This window comes from Cynocephalus volans, chromosome 1 (assembly GCF_027409185.1).
Source record: "Cynocephalus volans isolate mCynVol1 chromosome 1, mCynVol1.pri, whole genome shotgun sequence".
Taxonomy (NCBI): Eukaryota; Metazoa; Chordata; class Mammalia; order Dermoptera; family Cynocephalidae; genus Cynocephalus; species Cynocephalus volans.
The window spans coordinates 214,201,192-214,217,861 of record NC_084460.1 but is presented as its reverse complement, the minus strand read 5'-3'; the positions used below and the strand labels follow the sequence as shown (position 1 = coordinate 214,217,861).

Below are 16,670 nucleotides of genomic sequence, written 5' to 3'. Positions count from 1 at the left end.
TGTTCTGAATAATATTTGGGAATAAAAGCTGTTCTTGCTGTATCTACTGCTTCCAGTAAGCCTGAAACGTTTCCATGCTGGTCTCTTCTGCCATAGGCAGGGTGTGGAGGAACGAATTCCCAGCCAGACTGTTTCATTCTTACCTAGTTAAAAGTGTGGAAATTGTTAGGAAGCTTGGACCCTGGCTTATCTTCTAGAATGTTTTGTGATGAATCAATATTGCTTGATTGGCAGCTGTCAAAATATAGAGGGGCCACAGGAAGGGAAGAATTATGCTGCTGTAAGTACTGGAAAGATCACAGAGTTAGGCAAAAATCCTGTGAGTGCAACTTTATGGCAGAAGGTTAGGGAGGGGTGGCTTCTTAAAACATAAAAATTATTTATATAAAAATGTTTATTAAAGAAAAGATAGAAAACATGCAAAAAAAAAAAAAAAGAGTAACATTTTTAACACAGCCCCTAGAGGTAAATCCTGTTAACATTTGGGTATAGTTTATCCCCAAACTTTTTCTAGGCACAGATCATATAATACATACAACTCTGTTGCCTCACTTAACAGTATTTCTTAAATATTTTTCCATGTCAAGAAATATTGTTCTGCAACGTTGTTTTTACTGGCTGCATGGTATTGCCTTATATGTTATGTGTCAAAATATATTTATTTATCATCCCATTAGGTCATTTACAGATGGTTGCCATTATAAACTATGCTGTTATGAACATACTCTAGCTGAATTTCTGTGCACATATTTAATTATTTTATAGAACAACTTCTAAACTGGAATTACTGGGGCAAAAGTTATACACATTTTAAGGTTTATTACATACATTAAATTGCCCTCTAAAATATTGTTTCAACTTACATTCCTATCAGCAATGGATGGGAGCAGAAGAGTGTGATTATAGAGAATTGCATATAGTATTAAATGTATGTTTAATCTTGACAGCTGTTAGCAGAAAGGGGCACTCAGTATATTATCTTTAAATACCTTATCCTATATGCTTTATGCTAAAATCATACATTTGAAAGTTTCACTGTGGATTTCTTAGAAGGGAATTTAAGACAAATTCACATATCTGCTCAATGGGTTCATTAATATTGTGGGCACTGTGGTAAGATTTATGGGTGATACATTGTATATCTAAAATAAGTTCCTTGCTTGACAAAATATATTGAGCTCTGCCATTGAATATCATCTGTGCCTTGATATATGGCTGAGGCTAAGTATTTGTGCACATCTTTAACAATTTGTCTGAATGTTAAGCAATTTCCCATTTTCTGAAAAGAAAACTCAGAAAAATTTTTAGCTAAATTAACTGTATTAAACTTTGAGCAACATCAACGAAATAATCATGTGTCCTTATAGTATGTAATCTCCTAATTTAGATATAAATAATATTCTAAAGTGCATATTGTGTAGAATACTTCTAGAAGTATTGCTCGTTTCCCATCCTTATATTTCATGAAGGAGTTTTGGTTCAACTCTTCTCCCTTACGTTTTTGACATCAGAGTGGTACCACCTTTTCAGGCAGCTGGCTTGTTTCTACTACTTTTCATCTGGAATTCAATTTAAGTGGTTTGGGGTACAGGACTTTATGAAACTGTAAGATGCCATCACTGGAAATCTTTCCCTAACTATAAAAACCCACTTACTACTCATGATCACCAGTAACTACTTACTCTACTACTTTTTTAGTGATCTTTAAAATACTTTCTTTCAGCAGCATCCAGCACTTAGGTCATGTCTCCCAAAGTAATTACTAACTCAGTATTAAATTCCTTTGTTTCCGTTTTTACCAGTCCAATCAAGTGAATGACTGCTGAAACTATCCAAAACTCTCATCAGTTTGGTGTTGTCTCAGGCTAATGCATCTTCTCCAAATGGTACTTTGATCAAAATAAAGTAATTGAGAGAGTGCCTAATATGAGAGACTTTATAGGGACTTTAATATAAAATGCCTCTTTTTCTGATGGATATTTTTTGGGGAAGAAAAATCTCACCTTACATGTGACCATATATTATGATTTAAACAAAAGGAAAGGGGATTCACACAAATATCTTTTGTGTTCTTACGCAAAGTGACTATTGAATATGAAAGCTTTTGTCCACCTATAAGAAATATCTAAAGAATACAGTAGGTTTATAATGCATTTGTCATGTGTAGAAACACTGAAAATAGTGGTTCATAAAGCTGCTGCTTTGAAAATACTCACATTGGAATCTTTTAAGAACTACAGCCTCTACCCAATTAAACCTCCTCCCCAACCCAAATCACATCTACTTTTACTTAAATACATAAATAAATGAATAAATAACAGCAGGAAATATTTAGAGTAGATGGCCCCTTGGGGATCCACAGCAAAACTTTTTGACACTTAAAATGAAAAATTTAGGGAACTGGGTGGCTAGAGTTCCCTATAGTGTTACTCCCCTTTAGGGGAGTATTTATATTTATATTATGTATTTATATTATGTTATATTGCTTCCATTCTTTTCATCTAAGTATTTCCAAAAGAATCAAACTAAAATAATATCTTACAGATTAGGTGGCAGCTATTTGATTGATATGGTTAAAGATAACATATGGTGTATTCTTTACTTTCAAAATCTTTTGAGGCTTTGTTCTTGCCCACAGCAGTAGTATACATGAGAACTATCCAAAAACTTTCCAATAGTACCTGTATGTAATAATACACATCATCTTAAAAAGCGATGAACATTTTGCCATTGCATTCTTTATTATTTGAAGTAAATCAAACAGAGAAGATACAGAGCTTAAAACAAATTGTTATAGAATTCTAATTCTATAAGATCGTATAGTCTCATTAGGTTATAAATGCTGCTGTTTTAAAATGTTAATTAGAAGATGCATTTGTTTTAATTCATGGTACTGAAAATATTGACTGAATTGTGAATTAACACATTTAGGGTTGCAGATGTCATTTTTCATGAGATTTCCTGATTTATGTAATTTTCATATTTCATATAGCAGTTTGATCAATTTACAGATTTATTTTACATAATGAGTTGGTAAATGAGAAATTCAGTTGCTGATATATAACTATTTTTTGTAATATAAAAAGTTTAAATTCTGAATTATAAATGAAACAAATATTTTGAAGACATCTGGTTCACATCTGTCTGAAGGAAGATAATTTAAAACAGTGTAATTAAATGCAAGAAATACTGAAATATTCACACCTTAGAATGTAAAAAAAAATTCATTTCATTTTAATATGATTTCTTGAACAGGAGAATTTTTTAAATTTTGGTGTCCTTTAGCCTCTCATTCTGTCATTACAAAGAAGACCAACAAGCTAAACAAACAAACAAAAAAATCCATGTTTTCCAAAGCCTCTACTAAATGATAGACTTATCTTTACCTCTATTCTTCTGTATGTTGAAGAACCTCCATTCCTAAGTTAATACTCAGCGGACATACACTCAGACCTGCCCCCTTTGATGTATTTATAATTCTCTGTTCAATAATTTTAAATGAGAGATTAGTGAGAGGGCCTGTAATCTCACTACCTAAATTGTGCGTTCCTTGTGGACACAAAGGGGCTCGGTAAATGTGAGAGGAAGGTATTCAGACCCATGGAAATGAAAAGCATTTTTGGTACATTCTCATGATCAGTAGAGAATCACCCTTTGAAGATTGTTTTTTTCTTTTTAAAAAATCCCCTGTGTTAAATGGAAAATTAACCATTTTAGGAGAAAGGAAAACACACGATACTTTCTGTAATCTAATCTTAAGATGTTTAAAAAAAGACAGATTTAACAAAAAGCTGCACAGCCATAAAACCTCAATAGGACTGGATTTTGATCATGTAAGAGAAGTCTGTAGATGTCAAAGTAGTACTGTTGCTAAAGTGTATGGCTATAGGGAGAAATCTCTGTTTGCATGCCAGAGGCTCCCCTAACCAGCAATAGACCACGGAAAGAATTGATACTGTGAGAAGTGAGTCCACACTTCCTAACACATAACCTAAGATAACATGAGTTATATTTTGTGTGTTTATTTCCAGGGAACATGATAAAGATCCAGAAAGTTTTTTTAAGGTATTAATGCATCTTAAGGACTTACGACTCAATTTCCACGTCTCTGTCCTTGGAGAAACCTTCACAGATGTCCCAGGTACCTCTTCTGAATTTTTTTAAGATGTATTTTTATAGATAACATAAGCTGTACAACTTAAGTATTAATTTGCATGTTTCCCTTTGTTGGAATAATCAAGATGAGCACTGTTAACCAAAAGATTATACGATGGCATTAAAGTCTGATTCAATTAAAAAAATACTTAAGTAAGCATTCTTTGATTTAAGTTGAGAATGTGAAGTCATCTCTTTTATCAAATATGGTTTATACAATGCATCTTGATGTAAATAAAATATATTGCTGTAGGCATCTTTACACTTAAGGAAAGTGGGAATTTGTAATTGGATATACAACCTTTCACCTCTGGGGTCACTGGTTTGTATCCTATTCACATTGGTAACGTCTGGAATACATTACCATCTGTTAGGTGGCCTATATAAAGCATTTTGGCATCTAACTTGTAATTTGGAATGGCCCACAATCCATATCATAGTTGTCATTGGTCCATGCCTTTTTTATTGAACTCGAGAAAGACAAAAATTAGAAACTGATAGCAGCAGGTCTTCTCATTCTTAATGCCATGTGGAGCCTTTTCACGGCCATTTCCTTTGCCCTGCATCCTCACTGATCATGTTTGGGTCAGTAAGACGAGCACCTGACACCTTTCATAAGCACTGAAGTGTTCGTGTTTTTTAAACTTTAGGTGTTCGGCATTGTTTGAAAACCAAATACAAAAAATTCAGAAATGACCTTTGCCATTGGATATTATAATACTTAAGGACCACCTCAATTTTACTCTCACTAGCAAGTGCTTCTTGATTCCAGTCCAGTGTTAGGAAATATATATCTCCAACCTGTACCTCAGTAGCCTTATTTCTGAGGCTTCTCTTCTGCCCTCTGCAAATATGACTACCAGTCTTTGCTCAGTTTCTCCAAGGCATCAGGCTTCTTTAGACTTTTGGACATCTGCCTGTTTATTTCTATTTTATTCTTTTGATCTCAGCTCAGGGATATTTTCTTTCCATGTGAAGCTTTGTCATGGTCTCTCAGCACCTTATACTTTTTCTTCATGGTGCTTACTTCAGTTTCAAATTATATATGTGTAAAAGTTATCTTACACACACACACATACACATACACACTAGAATGTAGGTGCTATGAAGACAGGGAATGTGTGTCTTACTCATTGCTATATTCCAAAGCTTAGTGCAGTGCCTGACACAATGCTGGAGCTCAATGAATATTTATTGGATAAATGGGTAGAAATAATATAAGCTCCCTGCCCTCAAGGAATTTATAGTTTTGTTGAGGAGAGAACAGTTGTGCATATGCACAGGAAACAGAGAGTGAAACACAAGATAATATAATTATATATTAGAACTGACACATGGCTTAGAGTGTTAATTAAAAAGCTAGTACTTGAATAGCCAAAAAAGAAGAATTAGGTATCCAAAAGGGAAAACAACATGGTCAAAGCACATACCAGTAAACATTTTGGATATTGTATTTAAATGAGAGAAATATTTCAATTATTGTGCTGTGAGTTCACTAATCCAAGTGGAACAGGAGATTCCTTTCTAAGGAAGTTAATATGTACCTTACACACTTCGGGTAGGGCCAAAATATGGAGGATCTGAATAACTGAAGTAGATTGGGTAAAGGTAAGGAATTAGGGAGCCTAGATCTTGAACAGGAAGAAATAGACGCAATTTGTATTTTACGGAAGCTGTATCTTGCACTGATACGTAGGCAGAATTGCAGTAAGACTGTAGTGGTGATCCAGCGTGACTCTGTGAGATGGTGGGAGAGAGATTAGTGAGAGGGCTATATGAGAGAGAGATTCTCAAGGAAAACACACAAAAGAATTTTGTAGATGAATGATTGTAGAGAAAGAAAGAAAGAAAACATCAGCTCATTTGCAAAGCTACTGAGTTCAGTTTTGTTTGTGCCAGCTTTGAGGTGTTTGTGGATGGACTAAGAAAAGAGGTTGGAGGAAATCCCTGAACAGAGGGCTTCTTAGCCAGTTTTACCATTGGGTAATTTTTGGCCACCACTGTAAAGACGGCTAGGTTTTTACTCAGAGGGATCACAGCTCTCTCCTCCCACACACTGACATTAAGCTGTTTAAAGCAACATGGAGGGTTGAAAGTGGAGTGGGGAGCAGTGAGAGATCCAAGTATCTAGTGCTCAGTAATTACAGATCCAGTCTTAGTGCTCACTTTTGATTCCCTTTACATACTTATGAAGCACTGTGGAAGGAAGATTCTGCAGTGAGCAGGACTCAGTCTCTTCCTCAGAGAGCTCGATCTTGGGGAGACATTTATATATAATTAATAGGTAACTAAGATGCTGTGAAATACTTATGGAATGCTGTGGAAGGCCACAAGAAGGGATTTCATATTGTCTATGTACTTGCTTCTGTTACTCTAAGTCTTGACTGGGGTTCTTTTCTGGCTCAGCCATTGGTCCTCCTCTGTAATTTCAAATATGAATTAACTCTTTATGGCCACAGCACTTCACCTTGCACACAGGGGGAGTTTGGACTCCCCCTGTTGAGTGCATGAATGACCCTATCCAGTTTATGCCGTTAGAAAGCCACTTTTCTAGTTTGTACGCCAAAGCTTTTCTAACATGCCATTCTGTGTAACTTCAGCCCATTGTTACCACCCCTCTGATTTATTTAACAAATACATAGCACTTCCTGTATTCCAGGTGTTGTTCTAAGCCATTTACAAATACTAACTCTTTAACTCTCTGTAACAATCCTATTTAGTATTACTATCTCCATTTTTTCTCATGTAGGGAAACAGGCACAGAAAAATTAAGTAAAGTCTCACAACTAGGTAGTGCTTTAACTATTATACATGCTGCCTTTTCATGTTCTTATTTTCTGACCCAACTGTTTCTTTAACTTTAAACATTAATTTTTTCCCCTCCTCACCATCCAGCACTCCTAATCTCTTATCTAGCTCTCCCAAAAAGACAGTAACCTAGCAGACATGCATTTCTTTGCCTGTTGTCTCTTCTTGGTGCTACATAAACATATCTAAAACCCATATCATAAAACCAACTTATATACTGTGTAATAATTACCAGCCAAAAGTAGTGCTCTCAACACTGTCAAATTTGCAGAGAAGTAGTTTTCTTGTAAATAATTGCAATAATAATTATTATTATGCTACTAATAGCTACCATTTATTGAAAGTTTACTTCTTACCTGATCCTTTGCCTGGTTATTTCATCTAATGCTCATGGTAATCCCAATGTGGTAGATATTATTATCCCATTTTATAGGTATGGAAACTGAAGCTTAAGTAACTTTGATTACACTGCCTGTTAATTAGTCAAACTTTTCTCTTTCACATACAAGCCTAGATGGATTGGAAAACCAAGAAAGGTTTAATATATGACAGCAAGACCATTAATTATTCTTTATCTTACTTTATTCTCTTTCCCTTTCCACAGAGCTCTTGGGGAAAAATAGCATACCGCTGAGTGATAGCATTAGTGCCACCAAGTTTTACTGCTCTTTTTGATGAAGCAAACAATCAGCATTAAATTTTTTATGAAAATTCTAAAACTATAATACAGCAGCTTTGTAGAGTCTTCATACTGTTGATTATTTTTAAGTAAAAATTATGTTGTTATAAGGTTTTGTAATCTTTTTTCTGAAAAGTATAATAGAATTAAGATTATCAATTATAGTTTATAGCGCTACAGTTCATAGCTCTTTTGTGTCATCCCTTCATTTTACAAAAGAGGAGAGTACATTTTACAAAATGTCTGACTGTGCTAGACATTTAGGATGAAATGGTGAATAAAGGAAACATGTTCTGTGACTTTTGGAACTTGTAGTCTCACTTCAGTGCTTTATTCATCACTTACTAGAATGTGCCTTAACAACACTAGACTTGCCATTTCTTGAGCACTTAGCATGTGCCAGGCACTTTTCTAGGCCCTTTGTGCATTTGCTTATTTAGTCTTCATAACAGCCCTGTGAATTATGCACTGTTCGAATTACCATTTTACGGCTGTGAAAAGTAAGATGCAGGGAGGTTAAGCCGCTTGCCTGAAACCACCCAGCCAGTCAGTTAGGAAACCACAATTCAGACACTTTCAGTCCACCTCCAAGGCCAATGCTCATCCTGTGCTCTGCATGGAAATCCTCTAAATCATTTCTGTTTTACAAGTAAGAAAGCAGGAGATGATAACGGTGAGAAATTCCTGGGCTTTGATGTGAAATCATTCTCATTTTCTCTGGTAATCTCTTTGCAAATGGAAAATTTAAAAAACAAACAAAAAACCTCAAATTCATTTCCTAAATATCTTCCCCCCTTATATGTTAACATGGATTTCCTCTACTGTCTTCTGTCTTCATCATGAGAAAGGTGTCAAAAGCAATATGAGGGGGGGAGGAAGAAGGGAGGGAGGTTTTGGTGATGGGGAGCAATAATCAGCCACAATGTATATCGACAAAATAAAATTAAAAAAATAAAAATAAATAAATAAATAAATAAATAAAAAAGCAATATGAAATGAAAAAATATGCCAAGTAACACTTGGCACATATTTAGTGTTCGATAAATATTGTTTGAATGAGTGCATAAATGAGTTTGGTATAATAGAACAGTACAATTTACATACCTTCTCAAGTATGTAGAAACCTACATTGAAACAGTTTCCTAATACTAAAGAGTTAGTGAATGAAAATCGAAAAGTTTTCAGGACAGAACCCTAAGACCTCAGCAAGTTCTAGGTGGTTTTATATTTTTTTTTCTGTTTTAATATAGGTGACCTTGATTTAATGTAAATCTATTTTTCTGTCTTTTTCTCATCTTTCACCTCTTACGTCAGTCAGAATAAGCTGGGTTATGTGAAGATAACAGACAACCTTAAAATCTCAGTAGCTTAAAATACATAAGATTTATTCTTTGTTCATGCTATATGTATGTTTAAAAGGCTACTTCAAAAACTTCATGGAAAAATAGAATTAAAAGATAATATGAATCTTTCTGTGAACTTTTTGAAGACCCCTTGTATTGGAGATGAGCAGGAATGTTCTACTAGTAACGGTCACTCAGGGACCCAAGCTGACAGAGAGACCCAAAAATCAGCCTTCTCAAACATTACTAGTTGCCATGCCAGAAGGAAGAGAAAACTCAGAAGGTTCTCCCATCAGCAGTTAAGTGCGTTGGCCTAGACGTGTCATGAAATTTCACTCAACTCATTGGCCAGAACTTGTTGCAAGGCACTGCCTAACCATAAGGGGGCCAGGAAGTGCAACCCTGCTTGTGCCCAGAATGGAAGAGAACAGAAATATTTGGAGAACTGCACTATTGACCATCCAACTCTTTAATATACATCATGGTCTGTGGCTTATCAGAGAGAAAGCCATGCCTGTCCAAAATTTCTACCTTAATCTGAGGCTATCCTGGCTAAGTAAAGAGCTCTTAACAAACATTAGAATATTGCCTGCAATCTTCTTGCTGGAAACAACCCAGCTGGCATATGAAAACACATCTAGCAACTGTGTCCCATAAGGCAGAACAGGTATCAAGTGGAGGTGGCCTCTAGAAATAAAGTTAATTATCACTTACAGGTGACTTGGCATTTTGAAAATCTTGTAGTGATTGTCACCAAGGGTCTCCCCTCCCCCTGGGGACATTTGGCACTGTCCAGAGAAGTTCTTGGTTGTCACGGTTGTTACTCAAGGGGGTGGTGCTCTTGGCATCTAAAGGTAGAGGCAGGGATGCTGCTAAACATCCTACAGGCACAGGATAGCCCCCACAACAAAGAACTATCTAACCTAAAATGTCAGTGCCAAGATTAAGAAACTGATTTATAGAAATTGAAGACAACAAACTGATTTGGCCTGGGTCCTGTAGCTGTATAGGTTAAACTCAGTTAATCCATCTTTGCAATAAAAAGGAGGAGATGCAGAAGGAAAATAATAATAAAACCACCTGCCCTGTTCACTTCAGGGAGTTATAAAGAGGATTTCAGCACAATTAGATAATTTGAAGGAAAGTACTTTCTAAGACTCATGGACTTCCCTTGAGAGTTTGTATATGGAGTGAGTTTTTAATGCATTTTGGATTCAAAGAAGACATTAATGATGCTGTACCATAAAAGTTCATTCTATTTTTATTCAGAAAACTAAAAGGTCATTCTGCTACATAAAGCATCTACATCAGACTCCATGTTACAAATGAACCAAAAAGCCTAGAAGCTCCTCAATGCAAATATTTGAGTTTTGGCCAGTACTCATGACAAGGTCACATTGTTAGCCCTTGAGATGGTTTTTTAAAAAAGCAAATGCTTAAGATATCAAAGCAATGGAATGTGTTTGTATACTTAATAATTTCCCACAAATGGTAATTCAAAACAAAATATTCTTTTCTGTGAACAGCCAAAGGCTAACACAATGGTTCTTCTTTCTATATTGCAGACATGATGGGAGAAGGAATTTTAGCTTTAGACATTAGGGAGACCAGAAAAGTTGCAAGGAAACTAAGAACCTGAACTACGGTTTTGGCAGACAGAAGTCTTTCTGGTTCACCTTTAATTTGAAGTTAAGAATAGTATGTGGAAGGCTTCTGGTTAGTATCTGGCATGACAGTGGTTATTACTGTGATCTTGGCATGTTCCTGATTGTTGGCTCTGGAGTAAAATGTTGGATAATTATATAACATTTCCCTTCCCTCCCACTTCCTCCTTCATTCAGCTTCCATCTACTGTCTCATTTTCAACAGAGTAGTTGCACTAAGGGCGAAATACTGGAAAGAGTCTAGAAACACAAGTAACATATACATTAATAAAAAGGCTTAAATTTTTGCTATAAGGGGAGCCCAGCAGAAGGAAAGCTATTAATATATTGATCAATGTTGAATTATAAGATTATATATGAGATGAAGTCAGATTGAATAAACATATTCTCTCCAGACCATACCATTCCCTAAACCTATTCCTTTTATTTGTATTTTTTTAATTTTGTCACTATTCACTTTCCTAACATAAAATTATTTACTGAGTTCCCATTATGGTCTTGTACCATGTAAAATATTGTAGCTACCAAGAGAAGACATGGTTTCTTCCCTCTAGAATCTTACTGTCAGATTGAGAAGCAAAAATGTTTATATGCACTTTATTATAACATACCCTTGTTTATATTGTAGCATTTTAAATAATTTTGAAGTATTATCTCATAATGCTTAGGAGCAACACTTACAGCAGTCGAGTGATTTAGATAATCAAACATGTATTAACATTTTTAATTTATAGCCAGGGGAAATACTTGTATTATCTCCAATTTAATATCATGGGTCCAATTTAATAGCATGAGGTAGATTCTCAGGAGACATAGCCACCTTCACATGATTCTTAGAAATAGGCATATAGCTATTTTCCCAAAATAAGATCGATGAGGTCAGTTTCCCAAGAATCTGAAATTCAAATTGAAGTCTTCTGTCTCCTGTTCCTTTACTGAGATAGAGAAAACAACAAAACATAAAGGGAAAAGTAAGGAAGACTCGAATAAATGTAAACATATGCTCCTAAGAAAGAATAAATGCTATAATAGAAATGACCATATCTCTTAAGATAATTTATGAATTTAACAAGATTCCAGTTAAGGTACCAGAATATTACTTTATACATCTTGACAAAATAGTTCTAAAATTTAAACAAAATAAATAAATGAGTGGACACAATATCAAAGAAATCACTTTATAAAGGAATCATAAAGGAAAACATGTTCTACACCAGATTCAGAACATGTATGAAGTGTTAGCTTTTAAAGAGTGCTTTATAGATTAAAAACATGAAAGCAGAAACATGGGCAGAAATGGAGAATTCAGAAATAAACCCAACTTGTGTATATATTTAATATGCATTAACCTTATTTTTTTTATTTTTATTTTTTTTGTGTCTTTTTGTGACCGGCCGCACCGCGCTCAGCCAGCGAGCGAACCGGCCATCCCTATATAGGATCCAAACCCGCGGCGGGAGCACTGCCGCACTCCCAGCGCCGCACTCTCCCGAGTGCGCCACAGGGTCGGCCCAATATGCATTAACCTTAGGATAATAAAATTTAATAAAATACTTATGCCAGGTCTAAAATATAATATTTTTCTTAGTAAAAACAAGAACTTGAATAACATAAATAACATCTATGGAATAAAAACAGATTATATATTATATGCTATATGTTTATTTCTTAAATATATAAAAAATATTTTAAAAATACATGCTTCATTTTTTACATGTATATATATGGACATACAGCAAATGAAGCATATATTCTAAATATATATTATAAATGAAGCTTTGCAATAGCATCAGTACATTATTTTAAGTGCAATAATCCAGTGAACTCTTACTCCATGCCAAGGCTAGGCTTTTACTTTGGTATCTTACTTTATATCATGACAGTCCCCTCAATAGGTATAATTACTCTCCCCTAGGTACAGGTAAGGACACTAAGGCTTAAATTAAATAACTTGCCTGAGATCATACAACTGATAAACAATAGAAATGAAGATATCAGAAGAAATAAATACTAAATCAGATTTTAGAAAAAAATATTTAATTTTAGTAGTAATGAAATAAACATAAATACAAAGAATTTATGAGAGAGCAGTTGCACTGACCAAAGCAATAAAAGTAAAGGATATCATAACTAAGACAAACCAACTTGCAGAGCAATATCTGCATGTGTGGTGATGGCAATGTGAATTATCTTTCCTGAGCCTTATGAATTACTGTACCCTTTGTTTAACTCAGTAATTTCACACTAGAGAATATATCCTATGAAAATAATTCCAAGAAGTAAAACAGATGACAAAAGTTATCTTTGCCTCATTCCCTTCTCTGCTGTTCCATTGGCAACAGGTTGCTAAGATTTTATTCATTCTTGATCCTGTGCCTCACTTTGCTTCTGTTGCCTCTTCTCCAGTTCTTGCCTTTATCTTCTGGGACCTTGACTCCTACAAAGGCTTCAAATTGGTCTCCCAGCTTCTGGACATTTTGACATTCAGTTCTTTTTCCTACTATTATCAGTGTTCTTTCTAAACCAAGACCATCCAATAAGAGAATCATAATGGTATAACAATAAGTATCTGTCTCACAGATTATCTGCAGGATGAACTTAAATTTCTTTTGTAGCAAGTGACATTCTTCAAAATCTTACACCAGTCTAATCCCTTGTGAATTCCCATATTCTCTGACATTTCCTGAATACATCTGTACACTTACCCACCTCTACGTTTTGCGTAACTTGTTTAAAGTCCTCTCCCCCTCCCCATATAGGCACACTCATACCCTTTCTGCACCTGACAAAATCCCAACTCTAGAGGTGCTTCTTGTCCTATGCTTTCCTTTTCCATCTTCTTCCTTAGTGCTCTGTAGCACTCGTATTCATTCCATCTGTTGCAAAGCACATACCATGCTACCCTGTGATCACTTGTCACTTGGCTGCCATATGGGGCTGTGGTGTAATCAACCGCAAGGCACTTTGTAGGTGAAGAGTACAATTTCTGAAACAGAGTCATTTGTGCAGAGGAAGCATCTGCTCTCCTGGTTGCAGGGCCCAGCTACACTGGCCCAGCTCTCACTGACACCTTGACAAGGGTGAAGTTCCCATTCAGTACTCCTTTCCTTACTCAGAAAAGCTTTAACTCTGCTGCTACCCTTCCTTCTCAAATGGTCAGGAGATTTCAGTAGACGTGAGTTGCTGGTAACTCACTTTCATCCCTCGGTGTGCCCTGTAAAAATTGGCTTTTTCCTACGGTCCCTCCCAGAAATGCCATCCCCTGGCTTAAAGTCTACTCCTGCAGCTTCTGTAAGTGGAATATTTATCTTTTTTACTGAAACTAGACAGTTCAGTTCAACTCTCAAGGCAAGATCATTTATCCATCCTACCAGGGGGAAGACTATGAAGATAATATGTTCCAGAATACAACTCCAAAAGTATCTCTCAAGAAATTGTTCTCAAAAGTTATAACTATGAAAACAGTAGTGAGGAAAAATGTTCTTTCATTTTTATGAACTGTCCTCAGAGTTTATGAGAGATGTGCAATTGGGAAGAACACAAGGAAATAATTGATAATTAATGGAAATGATCAACACGTTAATAGACAAATAGGAAATTAGAAACATCCTAATTTTGAAAGCCTGTATGTATATGACTTAAGGTTGATAGTTTGGAGATCTTAGAATGTAGCTGCTATATATTGCCTTGATATTTTATCTTTTTGAGTTCCTGTAGTTGTACATGGTCATGATTTGGAGTGTGGAATAGTTAAAATAATATTTGCCCCAATAAGGGACTATGGTGGAAGGCCTGCCTGTTTTAACATTCATCTTTCCTACCATGCTCATCAGAACAGGAGTGACAGAAAGCAGCACAACAGGGAGTGAATGTCTGGATCCAGCTAACAAGGGTTTCCTGCTATATATCTCCTTGCATAAATTGTTACATTTGTAAAGTGGAAACCATCACAGATATATGCTGCGCTAGAATGAACACTGTCCTAGAATTTATAAGGCTCAGTGTCTAGTCCCAGCTATACAACTGATTAGCCATGTTGACTCTTGCAGCCTTCCTTTACTCATTCATAAAATGAAGTCATCCAAAAGAGTTTAGAATTAGAAGGGACCTTGCAGATTAGGGTTTCTTAGCTTTTAAAATGAGGTGCATACCCCCACCCCCAAGAGGACTTCACATACTGACACTTTCTGAAATTGTTACTATGAAAATAAGTATAATAGTTATGATTTCTCAAAACTCATCTTATTTTATGTCACCGTGCTGATATCTATCTTCACTCCCAATCCCAAACCGCATCCTCAGGCAGTTGAGAACTATTGAACTTGGCCAGTCACAATTATTCCAACCACCCTAGTGTATGTTTTTGATCTTATCATTGTCTGTCATTCTGTCTTTACCTCCAGGTACCCTCATGGGTCTTTTACTTCCCTCATTGAATTCATCTTTACTCAGGTCTTTGTGGGGCTGACTAAAGTTGCCCACTGTTCGATCCTGTAAGTCTTTGCTAACTTAAACTTTCTAAACATGAGCTCCATGTATCTCACCTTCTCCTCCTCTCCTGCCCTTGTCAAATAAAGTACAGCCTCATTGTTCCTCTCTTCCCAGTGTAGTTTCAACTACCCTCCTAGCCTTACTTCAATCTTTATACATGTGTATCCTGAGATGTAGCCTAGATTATTCAGTGTTCCCTTAAGATAAGCTCACATCACCACCCAGAGCCCTTCCTTCCCCTTCTGTCAAAGTTCAACCCATCTTCCAAAACTCATCTAAACCAACTCTCACTGACCTCTCAAATGAATATACTACCTCCTTTCTTTGAGTCTCATGGCTTTTGTTTGCACTTAGCAGTGTATTTGCCATACTTCAATAACAAAAGATTACTGAGGATAGCATTGTATCTTATACAACTTCATGTAACCCAGTGATCCTAAGACAGCGGTGTTTTCAAACTTTTGACCATGATCGACAACAAGGTATACATTTACATTGTGGCTCAGTGTACCCATGATTATAGGTATATATATAATTGAAACAAAGCTTTTATAACAATACATATTCTTTTTTACATCTGATGCACTCTGATGTTTTCTTTCTTTTCTATTTTATTTCTCTTCATGCTGGTCTAAATTGACTTCACAATCATTAGTCACAGTTGTCATAGAACACCATCATATACACACTGCTCATAGTATGTACACTGTTGTATACATTTAATTAAATTGGGCTTTTGCCAAAATAATTGTAGAAATATTACTGATTTGTGAATATATTCAATTAATTCATTTTCATATGTTTATTGGATTTTAATTTCACCAAAAAGTTCTTTTATATTCTCAAAACGATGCTGTTTTGTTTTTAATTTTACATGAGCAAACTGATCTGAGAAAGTACAGTTCATTTTTATCAATTTTTAAAATAAGAATATGAGAAAATTTAGTTATACAATAATTATCACTATATTGACCAAACTTCTAAGATTAATGTCTTTGATATGTCATAAAGTTACTACTTCTCGAATGTTAAGTATGTGCCACACATTGCACTAGGAGCTTCATGTGCATGTTCTCTAATCCTGTGACTATCCTCCAGGATGAGATATTATCTCCACTTTATCTATAAGGATGCCAAATCAAACTCTAGTATTTTACTTTATTCAGTGAAAATTCTCAGCACTAAACTAAATCATGAGTACTGATTTGGTTTTATTTTCTTTCTTCCCACAAAGTTCCCTGTAATTTAGCAAGTGTTTTGTTTTTTTTCACAGTACGTTTTAACTGTGTTCATCGCTTATGAAAAATGTCAGACTGATGGTGTTTAGAACGAAAGTTGTACCAACTGACGAGTCAGTTTCTTGATGTTCATTTTATGAACTTCATTAATTGAAAAATATAACGGAAAATAATGCTTTACAGTTCATTTTATCATGTCTTAAAAGGTACATTGATTCTAGAAAAAACAGAACTTTCACTGTCTAGTTAGATACTGGGGACATAGTTGGTGTTCAATAATTGCTTATTGATT

General features: G+C 35.3%; 1 protein-coding gene across 6 annotated transcripts in view; it reads left to right on the top strand.

Moving 5' to 3' along the window:
• GTDC1 (glycosyltransferase like domain containing 1) overlaps positions 1–16,670 on the top strand; it is a 390,698-nt gene that overhangs the window by 359,932 nt on the left and 14,096 nt on the right. For all 6 annotated transcript variants that reach the window (XM_063094114.1, XM_063094089.1, XM_063094097.1 and 3 more), the window contains one exon: positions 4,032–4,141. In XM_063094114.1, the coding sequence (XP_062950184.1) occupies positions 4,032–4,141 (110 nt within the window). The remainder of the gene's footprint in view (positions 1–4,031; positions 4,142–16,670) is intronic.